The following is a 23,337-nucleotide window of genomic DNA, read 5'->3' as shown; positions in this document are numbered from 1 at the left end:
TTAGCATTTCCAAACCAAAGGCAACACAGCTTTAGCATTTCCAAAACAAAGGCAACAAAGCTTTAGCATTTCTAAACCAAAGGCAACACAACTTTAGCATTTCCAAACCAAAGGCAACACAGCTTTAGCATTTCCAAACCAAAGGCAACACAGCTTTAGCATTTCCAAACCAAAGGCAACACAGCTTTAGCATTTCCAAACTATATTTTCAAACCACATTAGGGGCACTGACAGGTCAGTAAAACCACTCACAGTTTAGTAGACATGTGTTCAGTGTTATTCACAGCTCAGACTGAGAGACGTGCCCCTCTCGATCCCCCATCTTGCAGAGACTGACTGAGGCACTCAACACTTCTGGGATTTATAGTCCCTCCGGAAGGGGCGTGGCCTTCAGGAGAGAGAATCTCAACATTTTTTAAACACTAATAACTCTTTTTTTTTTCATCGCTGGGAAAAATCCTCGTCCTGCGCAGCGGAGGGGGACTCTGAGTAAGATGCCCAAAAATCACAGCCGTAAGTGGCAGCGTTTTTTCTAAAATCAATATGCAGAACAGAAAGTAGTCAAGATCAGATTTTTAGTAATATAGATTGGTCAGACCTCAGCTGAAGTACTGCGTGCAGTCAGTGGCGTAGGGTGGGTTTTGAGCGCCCGGGGCAGTTTAAAATATTGCGCCTCCTCATTAGCGGCTAGCCATGGCCCATGAGCTGTTATAAATTCAAGTTTTGTATTTATTATCTCAACCTAACAAAAAGATGGCGGCACTGCCTTAGCAGCTGCAGCTCGCCTGTAGTCTGTCTGTTTTTTTCTTCTTTTTTTGTGTTGTTCTTTTGTCCTGTTTATTTGATTTTTGGTTTATTATGTTGTGTATGTGGGGGGGGGAACACGTTTTTGGTCTCTTCCTTCGGGGGATGCAACTTATTTTGTCGTATCCCCCCGTCTCCGCCTGCGCCGAGGCCTAATGGCGGAGCTGGCAGCCTCGGAGCTGGGGCAGCGGCAGCGGCGACTGGGACAGCTGCAGCGGCAGCGGCGACCAGAACTCAGAGCTGGGCAGCGGCAGTGGCGGCTGGGACAGCGGCAGCGGCAGCGGCGACCAGAACTCGGAGCTGGGCAGCGGCGGCTTTGACAGCGGCAGCGGCGGCCTGGCCTCGGAGCTGGGACAGCGGCAGCGGCCGCCCGGCACCGGAGTTGGGACGGCGGCGGCAGCGGCTGGGACAGCGGCAGCGGCAGCGACAGCGGCGGCCTGTCCTCGGAGCGGGGGCAGCGGCAGCGGCCACACGGCATCGGAGCTGGAGCAGCGGCAGCGGCGACCTGACCTCGAAGCTGGGACAGCGGCGACCAGAACTCGGAGTTGGGGCACGTTCCGGCGGCGGCGGCCACTCGACCCGACCGCGGGCCCAGTGGACGACAGCGGTGGCTGGGACAGCGGCAGCGGCCTCGGCGCAGAGATCGCTGGTTGGTTAAAATCGTTGGATACATTTTTAGGGGCGCAAAAAAATTGTTGGATAAAAAAAATTGATAAAATGGCAAGAAATTTTACATTTTATTACAATAATTCAGGGGAAGGCTGCCAAAGATGTGCAGCGTGCCTTTAGAACAAAATATTTTGCCATTTTATAAAATAAAATTATCCAACAATTTTTTTGCGCCCCTAAAAATTTAGCGCCCGGGGCAACCGCCCCTCTGGCCCCCGCCACGCTACGCCACTGCGTGCAGTTCTTATTACATTGTTACAGCAAGGTTACAATAGCAGTGGAGAGTGCACAGAGGAGATTCACCAGGACGTTGCCAGTGTGCTGTATATCCACCATGGAGAGAGGCTAGCTCTATTTCTCTCGGATGGAGGAGGCTAAGAGAGAACATGATGATGATATTTAAAATTATGAGCAGTTTAGAGAGGTTGGTAAACTTTTCCCCATTATCAGTGGGAGATAAAACTAGAGGACATAGATTGAGAATGAATGGTGAGAGATTTAGAGGGCAACTAAGGGGATCTTTTCATTCAAATGGTGGTGAGTACTGGAACACACTGCCTAAGTGAGTGGTGGAAACAGAATTGCTGACAAACACTTTAATTGCCAAGACATCGGAAGCTATGGTCTAAGTGCCTGAAAATGTGGTTAATATGTATGCGTGACCACTGGTTTAATATATGTTAAACTATAAGATAGAAGCAGATTTAAGGCCATTAAGCCCATTAAGTCTGCTCTGCCATTTGATCATAGCTGATCTATATTTCCCTCTCAACCCTTTTATCCTGCTTTCTTTCCATAACCGATGCCCTTACTAATCAAGTAGCTATCAATGTCTACTTTAAAAACACCCAGTGACTTGGCCTCCACAGCCATCAGTGGCAAAGAATTTCACAGATTCACTACCCTCTAGCTAAATAAATTCTTCCTCATCTCCATTCTAAAAGGTACGTCCTTTAAGTCTGCGGCTGTGCCCTCTGGTCCTAAACATCCAGTTGTCTAGTTTGCTTCCATGCTGGATGCCATTATGACCCGATAATTCCATGATGTTGCAAAATTCCAACAAACTGCATAGGGCTTTGAAACTGGGGATAATGGACTTATACAAGGTCAAGACCTTTGTGACAGGTCTTTTTACGAGGGATATTGATTTAGTAGCAGTGAAAAGTGGTCCTGAGTACCAGGAAAGTGATATAGTGCACCAGTACTGGGGGAAAAAAATTCTAGTAGAGAAGAAAGTTTAGGGATACTGGACAGTGCCTGAGAACAAGCGCCATTGGCTCTGCCACAGAAAGACACAAAGAGCTGCAGTAACTCACCGGGACAGCAATCTCTGGAGAGAAGGAATGGGTGACGTTTCGGGTCGAGACCCTTCTTCAGGCTATGCCACCTTTGCTTTTCGAAGCACTGAGAAAAGGCTTTGGTGCCATGGAATTAGGATTGGAAAATCTTTAACTCCATCAGAATTAGAAAACCTTCTAAGATTGAAAAGAATAAATGGAAGGATATTCCCACTTTATTGGAAGGAATTGAGTTGGAGTCTTGGAACATAAAAAGCGGAGGAGAGGAGGATTTGATAACTATCATCTGGAAAACCGTCTTCATCCCATCACATTCCTACCAATCAGTTTACCAACGGGTCATTTTATTCTGCATTTATTGTTGTCTCTTTGCTTTCCTCATAGGTAACAGTTGCTATCCATGCCTGAAAGCAATTAATGATCGGTTTGTTGATCCCTAAAAGTTAATGCAAACAAGAAAACTTGGTGAATTTCCAAAAGTGTGAATTCATAGGGAGTGAAATACTAAATGCAGAATCAAGAAAACCTGGAGAACCAAAGAAACATGATAGTGACCATGAAGCAAAAGAGGAATCTGCATTAGGAATCTCAGTCTGGAGCTGTAAAGCAGTGATCTTGCTACATCCAGACACCCGGGAGCAGTCATCGGTGTTGTCAGCATGTTATTTCTCAGAAACAGTACAGAACAAGAATCAGCCTATCAACCCACAATGTCTGTGCCGAACATGATGCCAAGACCAACTCATATCTGCCTGCACATATCTGTACCCTTCCATTCGCTGCATATCCATAGGCCCAACCGTAAGTCTCTTATGCCATTATCATATATGCCTCAACCACCACTTTGGCAGTTTGTCACCACCCTCTGTGTAAATAATGTGCCCCACACAACCCATTTAAATTTTGCCCCTCTCACCTTAAAATTATTTGTTTCTTACATACACTAATCCCATTATGTATAGGTACTATTACATTAATCTGTATGTTTCTGCACCTTGCCTATTCAAGTTCGTAAATAAATGTTTTTTAAATGTAATAATTGTCTGCGATCCCCTTTAATACTCCATCCCCTCACCTTGAATCTATGCCCTCTTCTTTTTGATAGCCCTACCGTCGGGGAAAAATTCTATCTACCCTGTCTATGCCTCTTATAACTCTATGACCTTCGTCACCCATCAGTCATTTCCGCTTCAGGGAAAATAAGGCCAGTAGAACCAGTCTCTCTCCATAATGAAAGACCTCTAAATTTGGGCTACATTTGTCTACCCTTTCTATGCCTTTTATAACTTCATAAACTTCGATCAAGTCTCCCCTCAGCTTCTAACATTCCAGAGAAAACAATCCAAGTTTGTCCAACATCTCCTTATAGCTAATATTCTGTAATCCAGGCAGCATCAATGGAAAACCTCTTTTAAAACCTCTCCAAAGCTTTAACATACTTCCCAAAGCGACCAGAACTGCACACAATACTCCGACTTATTTCCCAGACAAACAGTGCACCAGCTTTACCACTCTGTCCATTTGAGTTGCTACTTTCAGGAAGCTATGAGTTTGGACCCCAAGATCGCTTTGTATATCAATATTGTTAAAGATTCTGCCGCTAACTGTATACATTCGCCTTACATTTGACCTCCCACTTTCCTGTATCTTCCATTTCTCCACTCATTTCCGTAACTGATCTATCCTACTGAGTGTTAATACTTGATTTTCAGTAATGAGCTAGATTGGTGCAATGAGAGTACCAACAAATATTAGCTTGGCCTACAGATCAGAGTGCATCTGTTGTAACCAATGGAAATTTCACTCTCTCTGCTATTGTTGATTTCAATATCTGGATGTTAATTGACAATAAATAGTTACAGCCACGACTCTAAAACTCTAGGGCCCAGCCCAGAAAGGTAGCAGGCTGCAATACTACATCAGCATCTCTATCAAGTTCTCTTCAGGCTGTGGAACTATACTACTGATGCTATTTCACTGTCACTGCGCTAAGCATCTGCATTTAATAAAAAGTCACAGAAGAATACTATAACTATTATAGGACTCTGTAAGTCAGCTTTATTGTAAATACGTTTTATTTTCAGTCAGGGTACAACAGTTAGAAAGAATAATTAGATGCTTTGGAAACCATCATTCCTTATTTAAGTCCAAATACAAAGGAGAAGCAACTGTTACAGAGATCTCTCCAATTCAGTTGCAGATTTTAATCAAAATGTATGCAAAAAGTATGCAACCCATATCCCCTGACTCCACTATCTTTAAGAGCCCTATCTAGCTCTCACTTGAAAGTATCCAGAGAACCTGCCTTCCCCGCCCTCTGAGGCAGAGAATTCCCCAGACTCACAACTCTTTGTGAGAAAAAGTGTTTTCTCGTCTCCGTTCTAAATGGCTTACCCCTTATTCTCCGGAAGCGGCGGAGCCGCGCGACAGTGGCCTCTGCAGTCCGTCAGTCTTTTTTTTTCTTTTTGTACTGTTAAGTGCATGTTTCGGTTGTAATTTATATATTATTTTAGCTGTGTATATGTGGGGGGGGGGGGGGGAAACTTTTAAATTTCTTCCCTGTATGGGGGACCTGACCTTTCCCTGTCGGTCCTCCATTGTCGTTGAGGCCTAGCACCGTAGAACGGCCTCCAACCAGAACGACCTGGGGGCTCGTCACGGAGCCTGCGGACTCACCATCGTGGGGGTGGCCGGCTTCGGAGCGTGGAGAGCTGTGGTGGCGCGCAGCTGCGCCCCGACTTTGGAGCTTCGTAGGCTCCAGCCGCAGGCCCGGTGGACGGTGGCATCGGGAGCTCGCGGGTCCCTGGTGGGAGACTGCTTTTCAAAGCTCCCGCAACGGCAACTTCTCCCGCCCGAATTGCGGGGTCGAAAACGACCTGGAGCGGGGCCGTACATCGCCCGGCGCGGCTTTAACAGGCGCGTGACTTGCCATCGCCCGCCGGGGGCTCCAACATTAAGACCCGGAGCAGGACCTTACATCGCCCGGCGCTGCTTTAACGCCCGCGTGACTTGCCATCGCCCTTCGAGGGCTTTAACATTGGGAGAAGAATAAAGAACAGGGGAGAGACAAGACTTTGCCTTCCATCACAGTGAGGAGGTGTTTGGAGGTTTCCTGTGATGGATGTTTATGTAAATTGTGTTAATTGTGTGCCTTGGGTTTTTTTTTCTTGTTTGTATGACTGCAGAAACGTAATTTTGTTTGAACTTAGATTCAAATGACAATAAACGTTATTCTATTCTATTCTATTCTATATTCTATTCTTAAACTGTGTCCCCTGGTTCTGGAGTCCCCCAACATCAGGAACATGTTTCCTGCCTCTAGTGTGTCCAAACCCTTAACAATCTTATATGTTCCAATAAGATTCCCTCTCATCCTTCTAAATTCCAGAGTGTACAAGCCAAGCCACTCCATTCTCTCAGCATATGACAGTCCCGCCATCCCGGAATTAACCTTGTAAACCTACGCTGCACTCCCTCAATAGCAAGAATGTCCTTCCTCAAATTAGGGGACCAAAACTGCACACAATACTCCAGGTGTGATCACACTAGGGCCCTGTACAACTGCAGAAGGACCTCTATGCTCCTATACTTAGGTCAGATTGTACTAATGGGGAGAAAGAAAACTGAGCTAATATTACAATTGCATGACTCAGCAAAACTAGCTAGTTTTAGTACAAGCAATTTATCTCATGTTGAAAGCAATTTACAGACTTCAAGCCATTCATCTAAAATTGTTGATATTGATATTGATTCTAACAGATTAAGCTGTAATCCTCACACGAACATTGGGCCTCATTATAACAGTGCAGGAGTGGGAGAAAGGTCAGAGCAAGAGGGGGATGGGAAACTCAAGTTGCAATCAATTGGCAACCCCAAATCCCGATGATTAGAGATATTCGCTGCCACTCACCCCCTCCTCCACCCCACCCACTCTTTAGAGAAACAGCGCGGGAACATGCACTTCGGCACATTGAGTCCATGCTGACTAGCGATCACCAACAGCGTCCTGTACACTAGGGACAATTTTACAAATTTTTTTAATGGTCAATTAACCTACAATACTGTATGTCTTTAGAATTTGGGAGGAAACCAGAGCACCTGGAGAAAACTCACAGAGAGAACATACAAACTCCGTACAGACAGCACTCAAAGTCAGGATCAAACCCAGGTCTCTGGTGTTGTAAGGCAGCAATTCTACCACTGTGCCACTGTGCTGCCCCCACTATGCAACACATGCAATTTAAAACTAATTTGTGTTCTCTCTTTCTCAGTTCTGAAGCATATTTTTCAATCTGAAATGTCAACTCTCTTTCAAGACCTGCTGCATGTCTCCAGCATTTTCTGTTTTAATCTTTATCTATGGCAGGATAAGGGGACAAAGTTGGTAGTTGGAAATAAGATACAGAAAATGCTGTAAGTAGTGAAACAGGTTCACAGGGCTACTCCTGGTGAAATCAAGGATTATGGCAGGGCTGGCAACATTGGGTGAGAGTTGGGAATGAGAAATTGCGAGACCAAGCTTGAGGGAGCGTAGCGACTGAGTGGGGTGGGGGGGGAGGGTGTGGGGGGGTGCGAAGGTGTGGGGGGGGGGGGGTGGGAGGAAGGGGGAGGGTGTGGGAGGGGGGAGGGTGTGGGAGGGGAGTGTCCTCCCATTGGTACGGAGATTTTGCATTTTTCAGCTTGAAATTGTGCAATCTGGTGCATACTGTAGCGAGTCTTTTAACTTACACTTGAATGCAATATTTATGCTTTAAATTGGATTAGCTATGAATAAGGTTAGGCTAAATTATATTCCTAATTACATTCCACAGTAGAGCCAGGCTCTGATCAACAGGTGCAGCACATGAATGATCTTAGTGAATTCATGTATGGAAATCAGATTATAATCAAGCACTTGGCCCATGTTGACCAACCTGGGTCTCACTGAACACCTGATACTACTCCTGACCTCGACTCCAGTTGCATACCTTCTCTCATTGCTGACCCCGAGTCCAGGTTTACACCTGGTCCCCTATTCTACCCTGATCATAGCTGCTTACCTGCTCAGGTTCACAGTGCTCAACACTCCCATTATCCAAGCTTTGACTGCACACCTAGTACTATTCCAGACCTTGACACTGGATGCACACATGGCCTTGCTCCTAGCCTCATTGCACTGAAAATATATATGGCCCACACATAAAGCCCCATATCTGACATGCTTATCTAATGCGGTAATCTTTTATGGGGCACTACACGGAACAAATTTTGTATAACAAAATTTGCTACATCCATTGGCTTTCTTGTTATCTAACATGCTAGTTACTTTGTCAAAGAAGTCATCAATTGGTTGAACACAATTTCTTATCCATAAAATTATACTCCCTCAGCTGTATAAGTATTCTGTTACCATTTCCTTCATTTTACTAACAAACTGTCCTGAAGTCATTTTCACCAATATTTTCAGTATTTTACTGCCTTCCTCTCAGCTGGGACTTTTCCAAAATGCAAAGTCCAATAACTATATATTTAAGCAATAATATTCTATTTAATGTGATCTTGAGAGTACATAATATTTTCTGTGGTATTCATAACACAACAATGATAAAAAAGATCTTTGTTTTGATTGCACCTACCAACATGCATACATTATTATATTACAGTTAATATGTGCCGAGGGCAAATTTTTGTTCCAATGCTCCCCATTCCCAATTACTTTTACATTGAAATGATTGAATTCCGAGAAGTTCAAATGGCATCAGAAAAATAAAACCTCCGGAATGGATGATATTCATTACATGGTTGGTTGGAGTCAGTATCAGCACAATTATTATATTAAACTTTGAATCTTCAATGTCCTGGTTCAAGCTAAACTAAAGACAAATAATAACCTCCTCACACATTCCCCAGCAAGTATCTCTGTCACTCCATTAAAATATGCCCCTTCTTTGAACAAGCTCTTGAAGATTGCATCTGAATCTAAACAAACATAATAGTTGAGTGACAAATGACAATAGTGCTACCTTCCCAATATTTAACTGAAGGAAATAATGGGCTATCGGGGCTGTCTGTTGTGACATACAGCCGGACACCTTGCTTGTCATTTTAATATCACACTTATCCCATCCCCCTGGATATTCTGGATTAATAAATTAAGGTTTTGTCAACTAATTACAAATCAGGCTAATTACAAATCAATAACATTAGCTAACTCCGCAACACGAACGCTGAGCATTGGGATCCAGACATCACGGACAACTAACCTCAGTTCCCCGCTCACATCTGGCAGTGCTCTCCGTCTGAACCAGGGGCCGTGGAGCGTATTTGAAAGTGGGGGGGGGGGGGGGCTGAGCGATCACTGATCACTGGCCTTAGGGGTACCCGGCGAGGGAGTGGAGCAACCAAGTGGGGGGAGGGTGGGAGGGGGGTGCCCCCCTCCCACGGTTGAGACTTTTTGAAATTGATGTATTAAAATCATGTTTAAGTAAAAATTAAGAGAACTGAATGAAATTTTCAGTTATCATAGATTGAAGCATTCTGAAACAAATATAAAATAATCTTACTTGGATGACCTGAAATTAAAGCATATAATTAGTTAGGTTACCTAATTGTAGCTAATTTCAGACTTCAATTACTAGATCTAAACATCTATCCATTTCTTAATAAATGATTAACATTTTTAAATAGCCTAAATGTCCAAATAATATTCACAAATATTCACAATAAAACATGATTTTTAAATCTCATTTACATTAATTTATAGGCCAAATGGAAGGAATTCAGTGTTCAATTGCTGTAAATAAATGCCCATTTAAATCAGCTTTCCAGTGGGTTCCTGTGGAACGCGCTGGTTTAGAACGTTCACATTGCGGTAGATTTGTGCCCTCAAATGCCCAGAAAAAAATACTGCGCGATATAATGGGCCCAAAATGAGCTACTCGCAATATTAAACTTTGTATAACGGGATCTTTAGAAGCCCTTTTTAATGTGCATAGTAGGTATGATTTCAATGTTTTTTGTTTGAAGTATTTTTTTAAGAGGTAACTTTTTAAGGGGTAACGTTTTCCACACAGGGTGGTGGGTGTATGGAACAAGGTGCCAGAGGAGGTAGTTGAGGCAGGGACTATCACAACATTTAAGAAACAGTTAGACTGATACATGGATAGGACAGGTTTGGAGGGATATGGACCAAATGCAGGTAGTGTAGATGGGACATGTTGGCGGGTGTGAGCAAGTTGGGCCGAAGGGCCTGTTTTCACACTGTATCACTCTATGACTACATTATACCTCCACCATGGATGAATGCTTCAAAATCAAGTAGTTGAGTTTTATTGCCATATACTCAAGCATAGAAACATAGAAAATAGGTGCAGGAATAGGTGATTCGACCCTTCAAGCCAGTACTGCCATTCAATATGATCATGTCCGTTCATCTAAAATCAGTACCTCTTTCCTGTTTTTTTTCCCATATCCCTTGATTTCGCAAGCCCCAAGAGCTAAATGTAACTCTCTCTTGAAAACATCTAGTGAATTGGCCTCCACTGCCTTCTGTGGTAGAGAATTCCAGATTCACAACTCTCTGGATGAAGAAAGTTTGTCCTCATCTCAGTCCTAACTGGCCTATCCCTTATTCTTAAACTGTGACTCCCTAGTTCTGAACTCCTCCAACATTGGGAACATTTTTCCTGCAGTTACAGTAAGTGAAAATCTAGCAGGCAAGGAGGATGCCTTCTCCAACCACCCAAATTTGAAGGCCACTATCTTCCACCACTTCTACCCAGTGCTTGATACCTACTTCCATCAGCCACTGGTTGTCCTCCAGGATGCAACGAGCCGCAGCCTGGTCTATGCTGGTCACCAGGGCGAATTGGGCACAGAGACTCTCACGGCAACGGCGCAATGCTTCCAACACCTCCGACAACCCGGGACTCTTGCACCGAGGCTGCTCCATGGCCGGAGCTGCAGCGAGCGACTCGCCAGCCTGGCAAACAATCGCCAGCCCTGGCTCCCCATCCGCATCTGCCTCCGCCGCTGTTTTTTTTTTTTTTTTTTTTTTGATGTTTTTATTTGTTGTGGATTTGTTTCTGCTTCGATCCCTCCCTCCCTCCGCCCCGGCTCTCCAACACCCGCGGCCCATGCAGTTGATATTAGTTTTGAAATTCTTGTTGATCAGAGCGTGAGAAATTTTGTGATCACCGTTAGAGCGTGAGAATTGTGCGAAATTCGGGAGTCTCACTCTCAATGCGTGAGAGTTGGCAGCTCTGAATTATGGTAATTGGGCAGGAATGGAATGGAGATGCCAGAGGTCAAGGCTGTCATGATTTTATTGAATGACAGAGCAGGCTGTGAGGCCTGCCCCTGCTGCTTATATCCGTACGTACTAATACTTGTAGATAATTTATCTCTATGTACTTTGAATTCAGTTTGTATTGTTCTGCAGTTTATATTTATAGGGTCATAGTGACAAAATAAGCTCCTCACAGAAATCGGTAGACAGCACAGAAGGAAGAACAATTCATTCTCAATCAGCAAAAGCTACAATTGAACAATTACAGCATTCTTGGGACATATAAAAAGTTGTAACTGCCTGCTATAGAGCCAATGTACACCATGACGCTTCTGTTTCCTTGTGCATGAATCATATTACTCCAATTTCACTGTGTGTGAATTCAAGCAACGTAGCATCTTTTTGAAATTAGTAGCCAAATAGGAAGGGAAAGAATTGATTAAAGTGAAAACAAGTTCATAAGAAAGTGGAGCATGAGTGGACCACTTGGATACTCAAAACTGCCCCACTATTCAATAAGATCTTGTTCTAGTCTGCAATCAATGACATACTAGAGAAAAGATAACAAGGTATAGAATTCCAAAGATTCCCCATTTTTGGTGTAGAGCAGATATCTCAGTCCCAATGGCCTATCCCATATTTTGAGCCTGTGACCCACCCTCCCCCTCTTCCTCTCCCCCCTTCCTCTCCCCCCTTCCCTTCCCTTCCCCCCCTCCCCATCTTCTCTAACAAATTCTAGGCCTCAATAGGGTGAACATACATCCTAAATAATCCTTTAAGAATTCTGCCTTTTTCAATGGTCAATTTCCATTTTGGCCTAGCATACAGAATTATTTTCTCATAAAGCAGATATGCCACCTCAGAAATATATGCAGCACTCTACCCACAGCAAGTACATTTTCTTCATAATTAAGGAGACTCAAACTGCATACAATACTCCAACTGCAATGCTAAAAGCTATGTGCCCCCGGTCACATTCAGATTCAGTGCTAAAGTTGTGCCTGTGGACACGACTCACCAATGACCATTAATTCCATGAAATCCACAACATTAGTCTCTGTTGGACAAAATGGAAAGATGCCCTTGAATGTCTTGTCTGCAGGAATCAGGATAAATACAATACAATCAATTATTACCCCATCTGTTACTAAGCAACAGAATATTTTTCCCAGGGATGTCCTTTTCACGAAAAGAACACATCTAATCTAGTTCAGTACCAGTCTACTTTCAACTAACAACAAAATTATGCAAATTGTCATATCCACAGTGCAATTGAAGAGCACTTATACTCCAATAACCATTACTCAGTTTGGATTTTGCCAGAACAATTCAACTCCAGACTTCGACAGAGCCTTGCCTTAAGTAGGAACTATGGAGCTCAATTCTACAAGTGAAGTGAGAATAACTAGCCTTGATATCAAGGTAGCTTTTGACCAAGGACAATTATTCAATGGCCTCCACTATCTACATTCATATCTTGCATATAGCAAGATGTTTATAGTTGTTGAAAGTCAGTTATCACTGTCCAAGGATATCACTGCAATATTTTCTCAATGACCTTCCTTCCATCATAATATTGGTTGTTTCCATTTACATCCCCTCAGCAAGTCTTAGCTAACATTCAGACATGGGCTGATAAATGAGAAGTAACTTCTCTGCCACAGTCACTATCTTCAAAAACTGTTCAATGTCACTATCCTTGCTGAGTTCATCACAATCAACAACCAGTTAGTCACCAGTGATCAGAAATGCAACTGGACCAGCCATATTAATAGCATTATTGCAAGAACAGTTCAAAGGCTGGGTAATCTGCTGCGAGTGACTCACTTCCATACCTAAAGCCCTTCCACCATCAACAAGCACGGCAGAAGTATGATGAAATACTCTCCATTTGTCTGGATGAGTGCAGCTTCAAAATACTCATGTGCCTTTATCCCAGTCAAGACAAAGCCACTCACCCACCAATCTAATTGTTAACCCTCTCCGTCACCAATTCACAACACTTTAGAAGGGAACAGGCACAGGGACATCACAATCTTTAGGTTCCACTCCAACTGGCACTATAATCTGATTGGAAATAAATTGCTGTTCCCTCATCAATGCTGTATCTAATTTCTGAAACTCCCAACCCACAGTATAACGGGAGTATCTTCATAAGCAAGACTGCAGCAGATGCAGAAGACAGATCCCCAAAACTTTCTTGTGTAGTTATGAATCTACAATAAATAGAACAGGTATATTTAGATCATAACATAAATGAATAGATAAAATGGTACCATCCACTGTGCAATCAAATGTTGCAAACCTGTTAAAGTCCCTATAACTGATGCTCAGCTTGGGTACCAACAAGCTCATCTGACTCCAGGCCTCAATACAATCTTTTCCGAAACAGATATTGAATTCCAGAGGTAGCAAACATTATTTCCCTTGATTTCGAGGCAACATTTCTCTGAAAATGACACATATGTAAAAAGCTGATTCAACTGACACCCATTCCACCATCATAAAAATTCATTCCATGTAGGTGACATTTACTGCATTCCTTTCACCAAGCTTCAATTAAGTAATTAATTTAGTTTCGTAAATCATGCTCTGCTTTTACCAAGTCAGTGTTAGCTGTGCTTTCTCCAGATTCTTATTAAATATTGTTTCTAAGAGCTTTCTCACAACACAGGACAAATTGACTTGCTTGTAGTTGCATGGCTTGGCCTCACACTTTCTTTTTGAACTTGGTCATGATACATGCCATTTTTTAGTTCTTTGTTATCTTTTTGAATGGACAATAACTGCTACCATGCTGGCAATGCTCACATGCCATGAATTAATTTAAAAAAGTGGACTTATTTGTACCCACTGATCTCTATGTGTATAATAAAATTTCCTATATGAAATAGCAGAGTAAAATATCCTAGAAGATATTTCAATTTTCCAACATTATCTTTGAATTATTTTTAAAGGGGCAACGTACTATGGCAACATTTTGCAAACAGCATAACAGGACGAGATCAAATATAACAGTAATGAACTTCTATGGATAAAAGGAACAGCACAAATTAGTGCTGTAGCTGACAAGTTGCTGGTCCATTTAAATGGATTATCACTGTTGCAACCTCTCAACAGCAATGGAGTTACCGACTTTAAGGGAATGCCCATCAGCACAGGGGATCCCTGACCTCGTGGAGGATCACATTTACAGTGAATATACAGTGCCAGGAAACACCGGGAGACCTCTATTGTGCCCAGAAACCTGGATGACAGGGCAGCTTGCAAGTAAGTGAAGCACCTGAGTCTACAACCACCATCCCTCCCCTCCCCCACTATGCATTGGGCCACTTGTACAATAAAACCACATATGTCAGATTATTATTCAGACTACAGCTCGGCATCAACACCATCATGCCCTCCAAATTTGTTACCAAACTCAGGGAACATCCCTTTGCAACTGGATCCTCAACTTCTTCATCAACAGATCACATTCAGTATGAGTTGGCAACAACATTTCCTCCTCAATAACTATCAGCACAGGAATAACTCAAGGCTGTGTGCTCAGTCTCCTGCTCTCCTCAAGTATCCGGCTGCACAGACTTGGGTGTAGAGCGACTGTGTGCAGCCGGATACTGTTCCAATTCCATTGTGGTTGGTGGCGGCGCATAACGGCAGCGGCTCGACTACAGTCATCCGTCTTTTTTTATTTTTGTCTTGTTAAATGTATGTTTTCAGCTTAGTTGTTATTATTTTTTAGCTGTATATATGTGGGGGCGTGGAGGGGGGTGGGGGGTGATGGGGGAAACCGTTTAATCTCTTCCCTGTACGGGGACCCGACTTTTTCCTTGTCAGGTCTCCGGTGTCGTTGGGCCTAACACTGAGGTGCCGTCGGCGGACTCCGGCCGGGACCAACCTGAGGGCTCCAGTCGCGGAGCCTGCGGACCTGACAACGCAAAGCTGGCCGTCTTCAGAGCGGGGAGAGCTGTGGTGGCGCGCGGCTGCGACCCAACTTCAGAGCTTCGGAAGCTCCAGCTGCAGGCCCGGTGGACAGGAACATCGGGAGCTCCAGGTCCCTGGGGGGAGACGGCTTTTCGGAGCTCCCGCAATGGCAACTTCTCCCGCTGGAATCGCGGGGTTGAAAGGACACGGAGCGAGGCCTAACATCGCCCGGTGCGGGTTAGTGACCACGGGGACTTACCATCGTCACCGGGGGCTCTAACATCGGAGCCCCAGTTCGCCTAGACGCTGCAGTTGGACTGCTGGACCGCTGGTTGGTCCGCTTGATCCACGGGGTTTAAAGGACACGGAGCTGGGGCCTAACATCACCCGGCGTGGCTAAATGGCGACAGGACTTACCATCCTACCAAGCGGGGGGCTTTAACATCGGAGCCCCAGTTCGCCTCAACGCTGCAGTTGGACCGCGGGTGAAGAATAAAGGGAAAAGATAAGACTTTGCCTTCCATCACAGTGAGGAGGTGTTGGAGACTCAATGTGATGGATGTTTATGTAAACTGTGTTAAGTGTGGGTCTTGGGTTTTTTTGTAATGTAAAAAACTGTAGTAAATGTAATTTCGTTCAAACCTAGGTTTGAATGACAATAAATAGCATTCCATTCCATAAATTCACAGACGACACCATTGTTGTTGGATGAATTACAAATAATGACGAATCAGAAAAGGGAGATCTTATCATGGGGGTCTGGTTCAGCAGCATGCACGTCCAGGAATGTAGGAGATCACAAAAGGTGGTGGATAACACCCAGTCCATCGCGGGGACTGACCCATCCCACCGTCGAAGGGATGTATAGGTGTTGCCACAAAAAGGCAGCTAGCATCATCAGGGACCCGCACCACCCTGGCCACACTCATTTCACTCCTGACATATTTGGTCTCCTAATCTGAGGAAAGACATTCTTGCCATAGAGGGAGTACAGAGAAGATTCACCAGGCTGATTCCTGAGATGTCAGGACTTTCATATGAAGAAAGACTGGATAGACTCGGCTTGTACTCGCTAGAATTTAGAAGATTGAGGGGGGATCTTATAGAAACTTACAAAATTCTTAAGGGGTTGGACAGGCTAGATGCAGGAAGATTGTTCCCGATGTTGGGGAAGTCCAGAACAAGGGGTCACAGTTTAAGGATAAGGGGGAAATCTTTTAGGACCGAGATGAGAAAAACATTTTTCACACAGAGAGTGGTGAATCTCTGGAATTCTCTGCCACAGAAGGTAGTTGAGGCCAGTTCATTGGCTATATTTAAGAGGGAGTTATATGTGGCCCTTGTGGCTAAAGGGATGGTGAGAAGGCAGGTACAGGATACTGAGTTGGATGATCAGCCATGATCATATTGAATGGCGGTGCAGGCTCGAAGGGCCGAATGGCCTACTCCTGCACCTATTTTCTATGTTTCTATGCTCTCAGGAAGAAGGTATAGGAACCCGAAACCGGTGACCTCTAGATTCATGAACAGCTTCTTCCCACCAACAATTAGGCTATTGAACATGACAATACCAACTAAACTACAAACTGCGAACTGTCTTGGTTGCACTAGGGTTTGGGGACTTTTGTCTTGCTTTAATATTAGTTTTATTTTATTTATTGAACTTTATTTTATTTATTGTGTTGTGAGTACTGTGTTTACAGATCTTTTATGCTGCTGCAAGTAAGAATGTTGTTGTTCCATTTTTGGTACATATGACAATTAAACACTCTTGCTTCCTGACTCATTTGGGCCTTCCTGACTGCTCTATTGAAATATCTATTGCAGCAGTAACTTGATACTGACAAATTGTCAAGCGCTTCACTATGTTCTCACCAAAAAAACATGCACTTTAACCCAGCACAAGCCAAATATTGACAAAATCTTCGAATGCCTTAGAGCACCAAAGTTTAAAATTGTCAAAGAAAGAACTTGCATTTTAAAGGTACCTGTACCTCATTGTACACTTCAGAAATTCAAAAATACTTTGAAAACAATTATTTATTTTTAACATGTGGTCACTGTAGCTAATGAACATTCAGTATGGGTCCACAGGTAAAGAAAAGATAAATAACAAAATTAGGGTGATTTAGGTATTATAGGGAATAAATATTTACAAAGAAACTGAGAATTCTTTGTTCAATTGGTGCCATGAAATGAATAATCATCTTTTTTTCCAAAATGTTATGTCCATCTCAACAACCAAGCAAGGCTTCAACATTACACATCTAATTGTGATGCGATTGCACTGGAGATACACATAAATGTGGCCGGGGACAGTGTTTCAGCTTGTTTTCCTTGGAGTGGAGAAAGCCAAGAAGATACTTAATTGAGGTATACAAAATTGTGGGGGAAATAGATAGAATAGAAAGTAAGACACTTTTCCTTACAGAGGTACCAATAACCAGAGAGCACAGATCTAAGGTAAAAGGTAGGAGATTTAGAGGGAGCATAAGGGAGATTTTTTCCCCCCAGATGTTAATTGAAATTGGAATGCACTAGTGAATTGGTGGAGGAATATAAACATTTATGTATTGACACATGCATGACTTGAAGTGCCATGGCATGGAAGAACATTGAAGACCATGAGCTAAATGCTGTAAAATGCATCAATAAATGGTTGATAGCTGGCATGGATATGGTGATGTGAAGGTCTTGCTTCCATGGTGTATAACACATTGGTTGTAGCTCAATTATGCTTCATTGCTCTACAAGCCTAGATTATCTACCTGCCTGTAATAACAGTTTGCATTTGAGGCCTTTGGATTTGAAACAATTGTGTTTAGTGTCTATTGCAGAGTGGTAACATGTTAGTTGCAGGTTTATCAACTCAGGAGGGAGCCATAATGTCAAATAAATTCAATAAATAATTTTGCTACTGTTAACATGAAAACTATATTTTTTCAGATATGTAAATTGATAACGAGGTTGCAGGTAAACACTGAGAAAACACTGAGAAAATCTCTGAATCCCCGGTTGCAATAAGATTCATATTCTGGATTAGGCAAACATTTGGCTAAGCAAGGGAAGAAAGCAAGATTGAACATGAAACAAATTACCTAGATTCTGTAATAATACCTAGAAGTATTTAGTTCTTACATTATATAAGATATCCTACTAAGCCCCAAAAGCTTCATGTTTTAACCGTGAGGCTAAACTAGAAAGAGTTATGGAATTGAATTTTATGAAATATTATATTAATAATAAATAATATTAAAACTTTGATAAATTTAATACCAAGAAATATCTAATTTATAATCATTCAGCTGCATTACATTTGTGATTTAAAATATATATTCATAGTTACAATGTACCAATTCAACTTAACTAAAGCATTGTGTAAGACACCATTCATGAACAAATGTAATGTTTATGAATAAGATAACTAAAGGAATAGTCAAAATATGTACACTAGTATCAACAAACAACATTTTTATAATATTGTTACCATATTGATACTGAATTTTGTGAAGGTTATTAAAATAAATCCTATAATTCTGTGAAACAAATTAGTTATTTTCAAAAATGAATATGCAAAACAGAGCATTGCACCTTTCTTTTTAAAAAGGTCTGTCCATTACAATCCAGCCCTGACAAATGGTCTTCCTATTATCCATCACCTGAAATGGTAGTTGAATCGACCCAGGTGGAGGGCGAACAAACACAAAAGCTTGAACGCATCTGCCACCACACCCATGAACAACATCTTCCCCTCTGTAATCAGACTTTTGTAAAGTCCTTGCATAAATTGGTTAGTCCTGATCTTCCAACCAAACTCACTGCAGACATTTTTCTCTGGAACTGTTACACGACTATATTCTACACTCTGGTATATTTCTCTTCACTCTACCATTTGCACTTGTGTATGGCATGGTTGCATTCATGTGACATTATCTGATTTGATTAGACTGCATGCAAATAAAAGCTTTTCACGGTTTCTCCGTTGCACACGTGACAATAATAAATCACTCTAGGCTTGCTGGAGAGCGGCGCTGTCCAGCCCTGCCAGTACAGGGTGGCGCTTCGATGACATTTTCACACCTTACATTCCCTGTGTACCCTTCCATATCTCCAGTTCCCTCTCCCCTGACTCTCAGTCTGAAGAAGGGTCTCGACCAGAAACGTCACCAATTCCTTCTCTACAGAAATGTTCCCTGTCCCGCTGAAACTCCAGCATTATGTGTCCACCTTCTGCCAGTACCGGGGCTGCTTTAACTCAGTGGTTGTTCCACAGAGGGAGGGATGGATGGGGTTGTCCTGCAGTCATGCCAAGTCCCACTCGGCCCTGGGATCCCTGTGTGCACAGCGGGGGGTAGAAGCAGCCGAGCAAGACTGTGTGCTGGGCCTGGGCCCCCGACCCTCACCCTCACCTTTGCTCCAGCACCCGACCCCCACCCCCACACTCACCTCTGCTCCAGCACCCGGCCCCCACCCTCACCTCTGGTCCAGCACCCGGCCTCGACCCCCACCCTCACCTCTGGTCCAGCACCCGGCCCCCACCCTCACCTCTGCTCCGGCCCCCGGCCCCCACCCTCACCTCTGCTCCGGCCCCCACCCCCACCCTCACCCTCACCTCTGCTCCGGCCCCCACCCCCACCCTCACCCTCACCCTCACCTCTGTTCCAGCACCCGGCCCCCACCCCCACCCTCACCTCTGCTCCAGCACCCGGCCCCCACCTCACCCTCACCTCTGCTCCAGCACCTGGACGACCCGCTGCTTCATCCACCTGACGTCCTGCGGTGCGTGCTCGTCGAAGGACAGGAAGACCAGGTGGGTGTGGTGGGGCAGCGAGGTGGCGGCCAGCGGGGCCAGCGCCGTGTCCGAGGCCCACATGGCCTCCAGGAAGCCCGACTTGTTGGTGAAGGCGTGCAGGATGAACGAGGCCGGGCCCTGCTGCCCGCTCAGTGGGAAACTCAGCGGCCCGTCCAGCGTGTGGAGCGTGAAAGGCGGCGCGTTCATGCCGGGCTCCAGCTGCGAGCCGCTCCACAGGCCGAGGCCGGCGACCGGGTCGTCGCCCGAGCCCGTGTCCGAGTCCAGGCCCATCATGTCGGCCCCGGGTAGGTGTAGGTCGTAGTTCCAGCCCCGCACCGCCCGCTCCTTCACCTTCCACAGGTTGTCGCAGCCGACCCCACTGGGTCTCCATTTACCTCCTGTGAGGCCGAGGCAAAGGCCATGGAACAGAGCCCAGGCCCAGCCATAGGCACCGAGTCGCTGGCGCATCGCTCCCCCTCTACCAGCGGCTTGTGCCCGCTGCAACCGAAGCTCTCCTGCACCCAGCTGCCGCTGGCCAGAGGGATCTGACCTCGGACAGCAAATCTGCAAATTTCTGTATTCCGTTAGTGAGCGAGAGTTCAGCAGTGTTTGTTGCAACTTATCTTTTGTAGCCTTCAAGTCCCTAAATTGTTGTACAATTCTCAATGTTCAAATGTTATGTTTCCACTGCTGCCAAGGTCGAGTAAACATGAGTCGGCGTCTACAACCAAGCCAGCTCCAGTTCAGGCATCTAAACTGGAGTGTTTTGTGAGTCGGATATAGTGGCCTCTGAATGTTTGACATATATAGGCAGGTTTATTATTGTCAAGTGTAACCAGGTACAAGGAAAATCTTTATTTTGCATGCTTTCCAATCAAATCAAATAATACTATACAAGCAAAAGAAAAAAAATAGAGTGCTGAATATAGTTTACACTATTGTACAATAGTTCGTGACAAAGTTGAATGTTCACAATGAAGTGGAGAAGAATTTGACTATCTTTTGGAAGGACCGTTCAGAAGCCTGATAACAGAGAAGAAGAATCTGTTTCTGAGTCTGCCGGTGCGTGCTTTCAAGCTCTGTATCTGAGGAGGAGGAGAAGAAGAAATGACCTGGGAGGGAAAGGTGTTTGATTATGTTGGCTGTTTTCCCAAGAAAACATAGTACTAGACTAAGTGGGACCTGTTGGGTCCCAGCATCACACAGGAGGACTGGTCATCCAACGCAATATTCCACCTCTCCACCAATTCTAATATTGGTGGCCAGTTGGGGGGGGGGGGGGCTTTCTGGAGCGCTAGTATGGGTGTTATGGGCTGAAGGGACTGGTTTCCAGAGGGCTAGTATGCAAATTGTGTGCCAAATGGATTCTTGGGCTGGCGTCTCAGTCAATCAAGCCTGTTGAGTTGGCAACTCACTCACGGCTGGTGGGCTGATAGTTGACTCACGGCTAATCCTTGAAATTCTATTTCAAGCAGGGTATAAGTAGTTGCACCCTGCTACTTCTAGCAGGGTGCAAAGCCACTAAAGACAGCGAGTCGTGACCTCTCCCTCCTCCATCTTGCAGAGACTGAGCCACACCCACATTTCCGGGTTTTATAACACCTCCCCACCAGAAAAGGTGTGGCTTTCATGGAGTGATTGACAGGAGCGATTCTCAACATTTAAAAAAAAAACTAATAACACTTTTATTTTTCATTGATGGGAAGAATTCTCTGCACCTGCTCAATGGAGGGGGACTGAGTAAGATGGCCAAAAATCACAGCCGTATGTGGTAGCGTTTTATCTAAAATCAATATACAGTGCAAACAGGAAGTAAGTGCATTTACAGTAGTGCCTTTTAACTTCAAGCCAAAGCACCCAAGCCACCATTTGCAGTAAGTAATGCATTTCAACTCATGCCACCATTTGCAGTAAGTGGTGCCTTTCAACTTCAAGCCACAACCAAGCCATCATTTGCAGGAAGTAGTGCCTTTCAACTTCAAAGCTCCCAAGCCACCATTTGCAGTAAGTAGTGCCTTTCAACTTCATGTCACCATTTGCAGTAAGTAATGCCTTTCAACTTCAAGCCATTGCATCCAAGCCACCATTTGCAGTAAGTAGTGGCTTTCAACTTCATGCCACACCCAAGCCATCATTTGCAGGAAGTAGTGCTTTCAACTTCAAAGCTCCCAAGCCACCATTTGCAGTAAGTAGTGCATTTCAACTTCATGACACCATTTGCAGTAAGTAGTGCATTTCAACTTCATGCCACCATTTGCAGTAAATAGTGCCTTTCAACTTCAAGCCAATGCACCCAAGCCACCATTTGCAGTAAGTAGTGCCTGTCAACCTCATACCACCATTTGCAGTAAGTAGTGCCTTTTCTACTTCAAGCCAAAGCTCCCAAGCCACCATTTGCAGTAAGTAGTGCCTTTCAACTTCAAACCAAAGCTCCCAAGCCACCACTTGCAGTAAGTAATGCCTTTCAACTTCAAGCCACAATTTGCAGTAAGTAATGCATTTTAACTTCAAGCCATTGCACCCAAGCCACCATCTGCAGTAAGTAGTGCCTTTCAACTTCAAGCCACACCCAAGCCACCATTTGTAGTAATAGTGCCTTTCAACTTCAAGCCAAAGCAACCAAGCCACCATTCGCAGTAATAGTGCCTTTCAACTTCAAGCCAAAGCTCCCAAGCCTCCATTTGCAGTAAGTAGTGCCTTTCAACTTCATGCCACCATTTGCAGTAAGTGGTGTCTTTCAACTTCAAGCCATACCCAAGCCATCATTTGCAGTAAGTGGTGTCTTTCAACTTCAAGCCACACCCAAGCCATCATTTGCAGTAAGTCGTGCCTTTCAACTTCAAAGATCCCAAGCCACCATTTGCAGTAAGTGGTGTCTTTCAACTTCAAGCCACACCCAAGCCATCATTTGCAGTAAGTAGTGCCTTTCAACTTCAAGCTGCACCCAAGCCACCATTTGCAGTAAGTAGTGCCTTTCAACTTCAAGCCACACCCTAGCCACCATTTGCAGTAAGTAGTGCCTTTCAACTTCATGCCACCATTTGCAGTAAGTAGTGCCTTTCAACTTCAAGCCAAAGCAACCAAGCCACCATTTGCAGTAAGTAGTGCCTTTCAACTTCAAGCCAAAGCAACCAAGGCACCATTTGCAGTAATAGTGCCTTTCAACTTCAAGCCAAAGCTCCCAGGCCACCATTTGCAGTAAGTAGTGCCTTTCAACTTCATGCCACCATTTGCAGTAAGTAGTGCCTTTCAATTTCAAGACACACCCAAGCCAAGCCAACCGGGGGGGGGGGGCTTTAGAACCAATAGAGACACTTTTTGCTAGCTTTAGAACCAATAGACATTTTTTGCAAGCTTTAGAACCAATTAACATTTTTTGCAAGCTTTAGAACCAATAGAGACACTTTTTGCAAGCTTTAGAACCAATAGACATGTTATTTGCAAGCTTTAGAACCGATACATTTTTTTTGCAAGCTTTAGAACCTATAGACATTGTTTTGCAAGCTTTAGAACCAATAGACACGTTTTTTGCAAGCTTTAGAACCAATAGAGCCACTTTTTTGCAAGCTTTAGAACCAATAGAG

At 44.2% G+C, this 23,337-nt stretch overlaps 1 protein-coding gene and 1 long non-coding RNA gene across 2 annotated transcripts in view; one reads left to right on the top strand and one right to left on the bottom strand.

Moving 5' to 3' along the window:
* LOC116986660 overlaps positions 1-20,493 on the bottom strand; it is a 175,121-nt gene extending 154,628 nt beyond the window's left edge. Inside the window, exon 1 of the mRNA XM_033042236.1 lies at positions 19,689-20,493. Within this exon, the coding sequence (XP_032898127.1) occupies positions 19,689-20,221 (533 nt within the window). The 5' untranslated portion in view covers positions 20,222-20,493. The remainder of the gene's footprint in view (positions 1-19,688) is intronic.
* Positions 1,588-19,118, top strand: LOC116986672. Its single transcript, XR_004415542.1, has 3 exons — positions 1,588-1,708; positions 13,591-13,600; positions 19,098-19,118. It is a non-coding gene; the product is annotated as an uncharacterized LOC116986672 (long non-coding RNA).
* Positions 20,494-23,337: the final 2,844 nt, after the last annotated feature.

This window comes from Amblyraja radiata, chromosome 2 (assembly GCF_010909765.2).
Source record: "Amblyraja radiata isolate CabotCenter1 chromosome 2, sAmbRad1.1.pri, whole genome shotgun sequence".
Taxonomy (NCBI): domain Eukaryota; kingdom Metazoa; phylum Chordata; class Chondrichthyes; order Rajiformes; family Rajidae; genus Amblyraja; species Amblyraja radiata.
The sequence above is the reverse complement of the archived record's forward strand: the minus strand, read 5'-3'. Positions and strand labels throughout refer to the sequence as shown.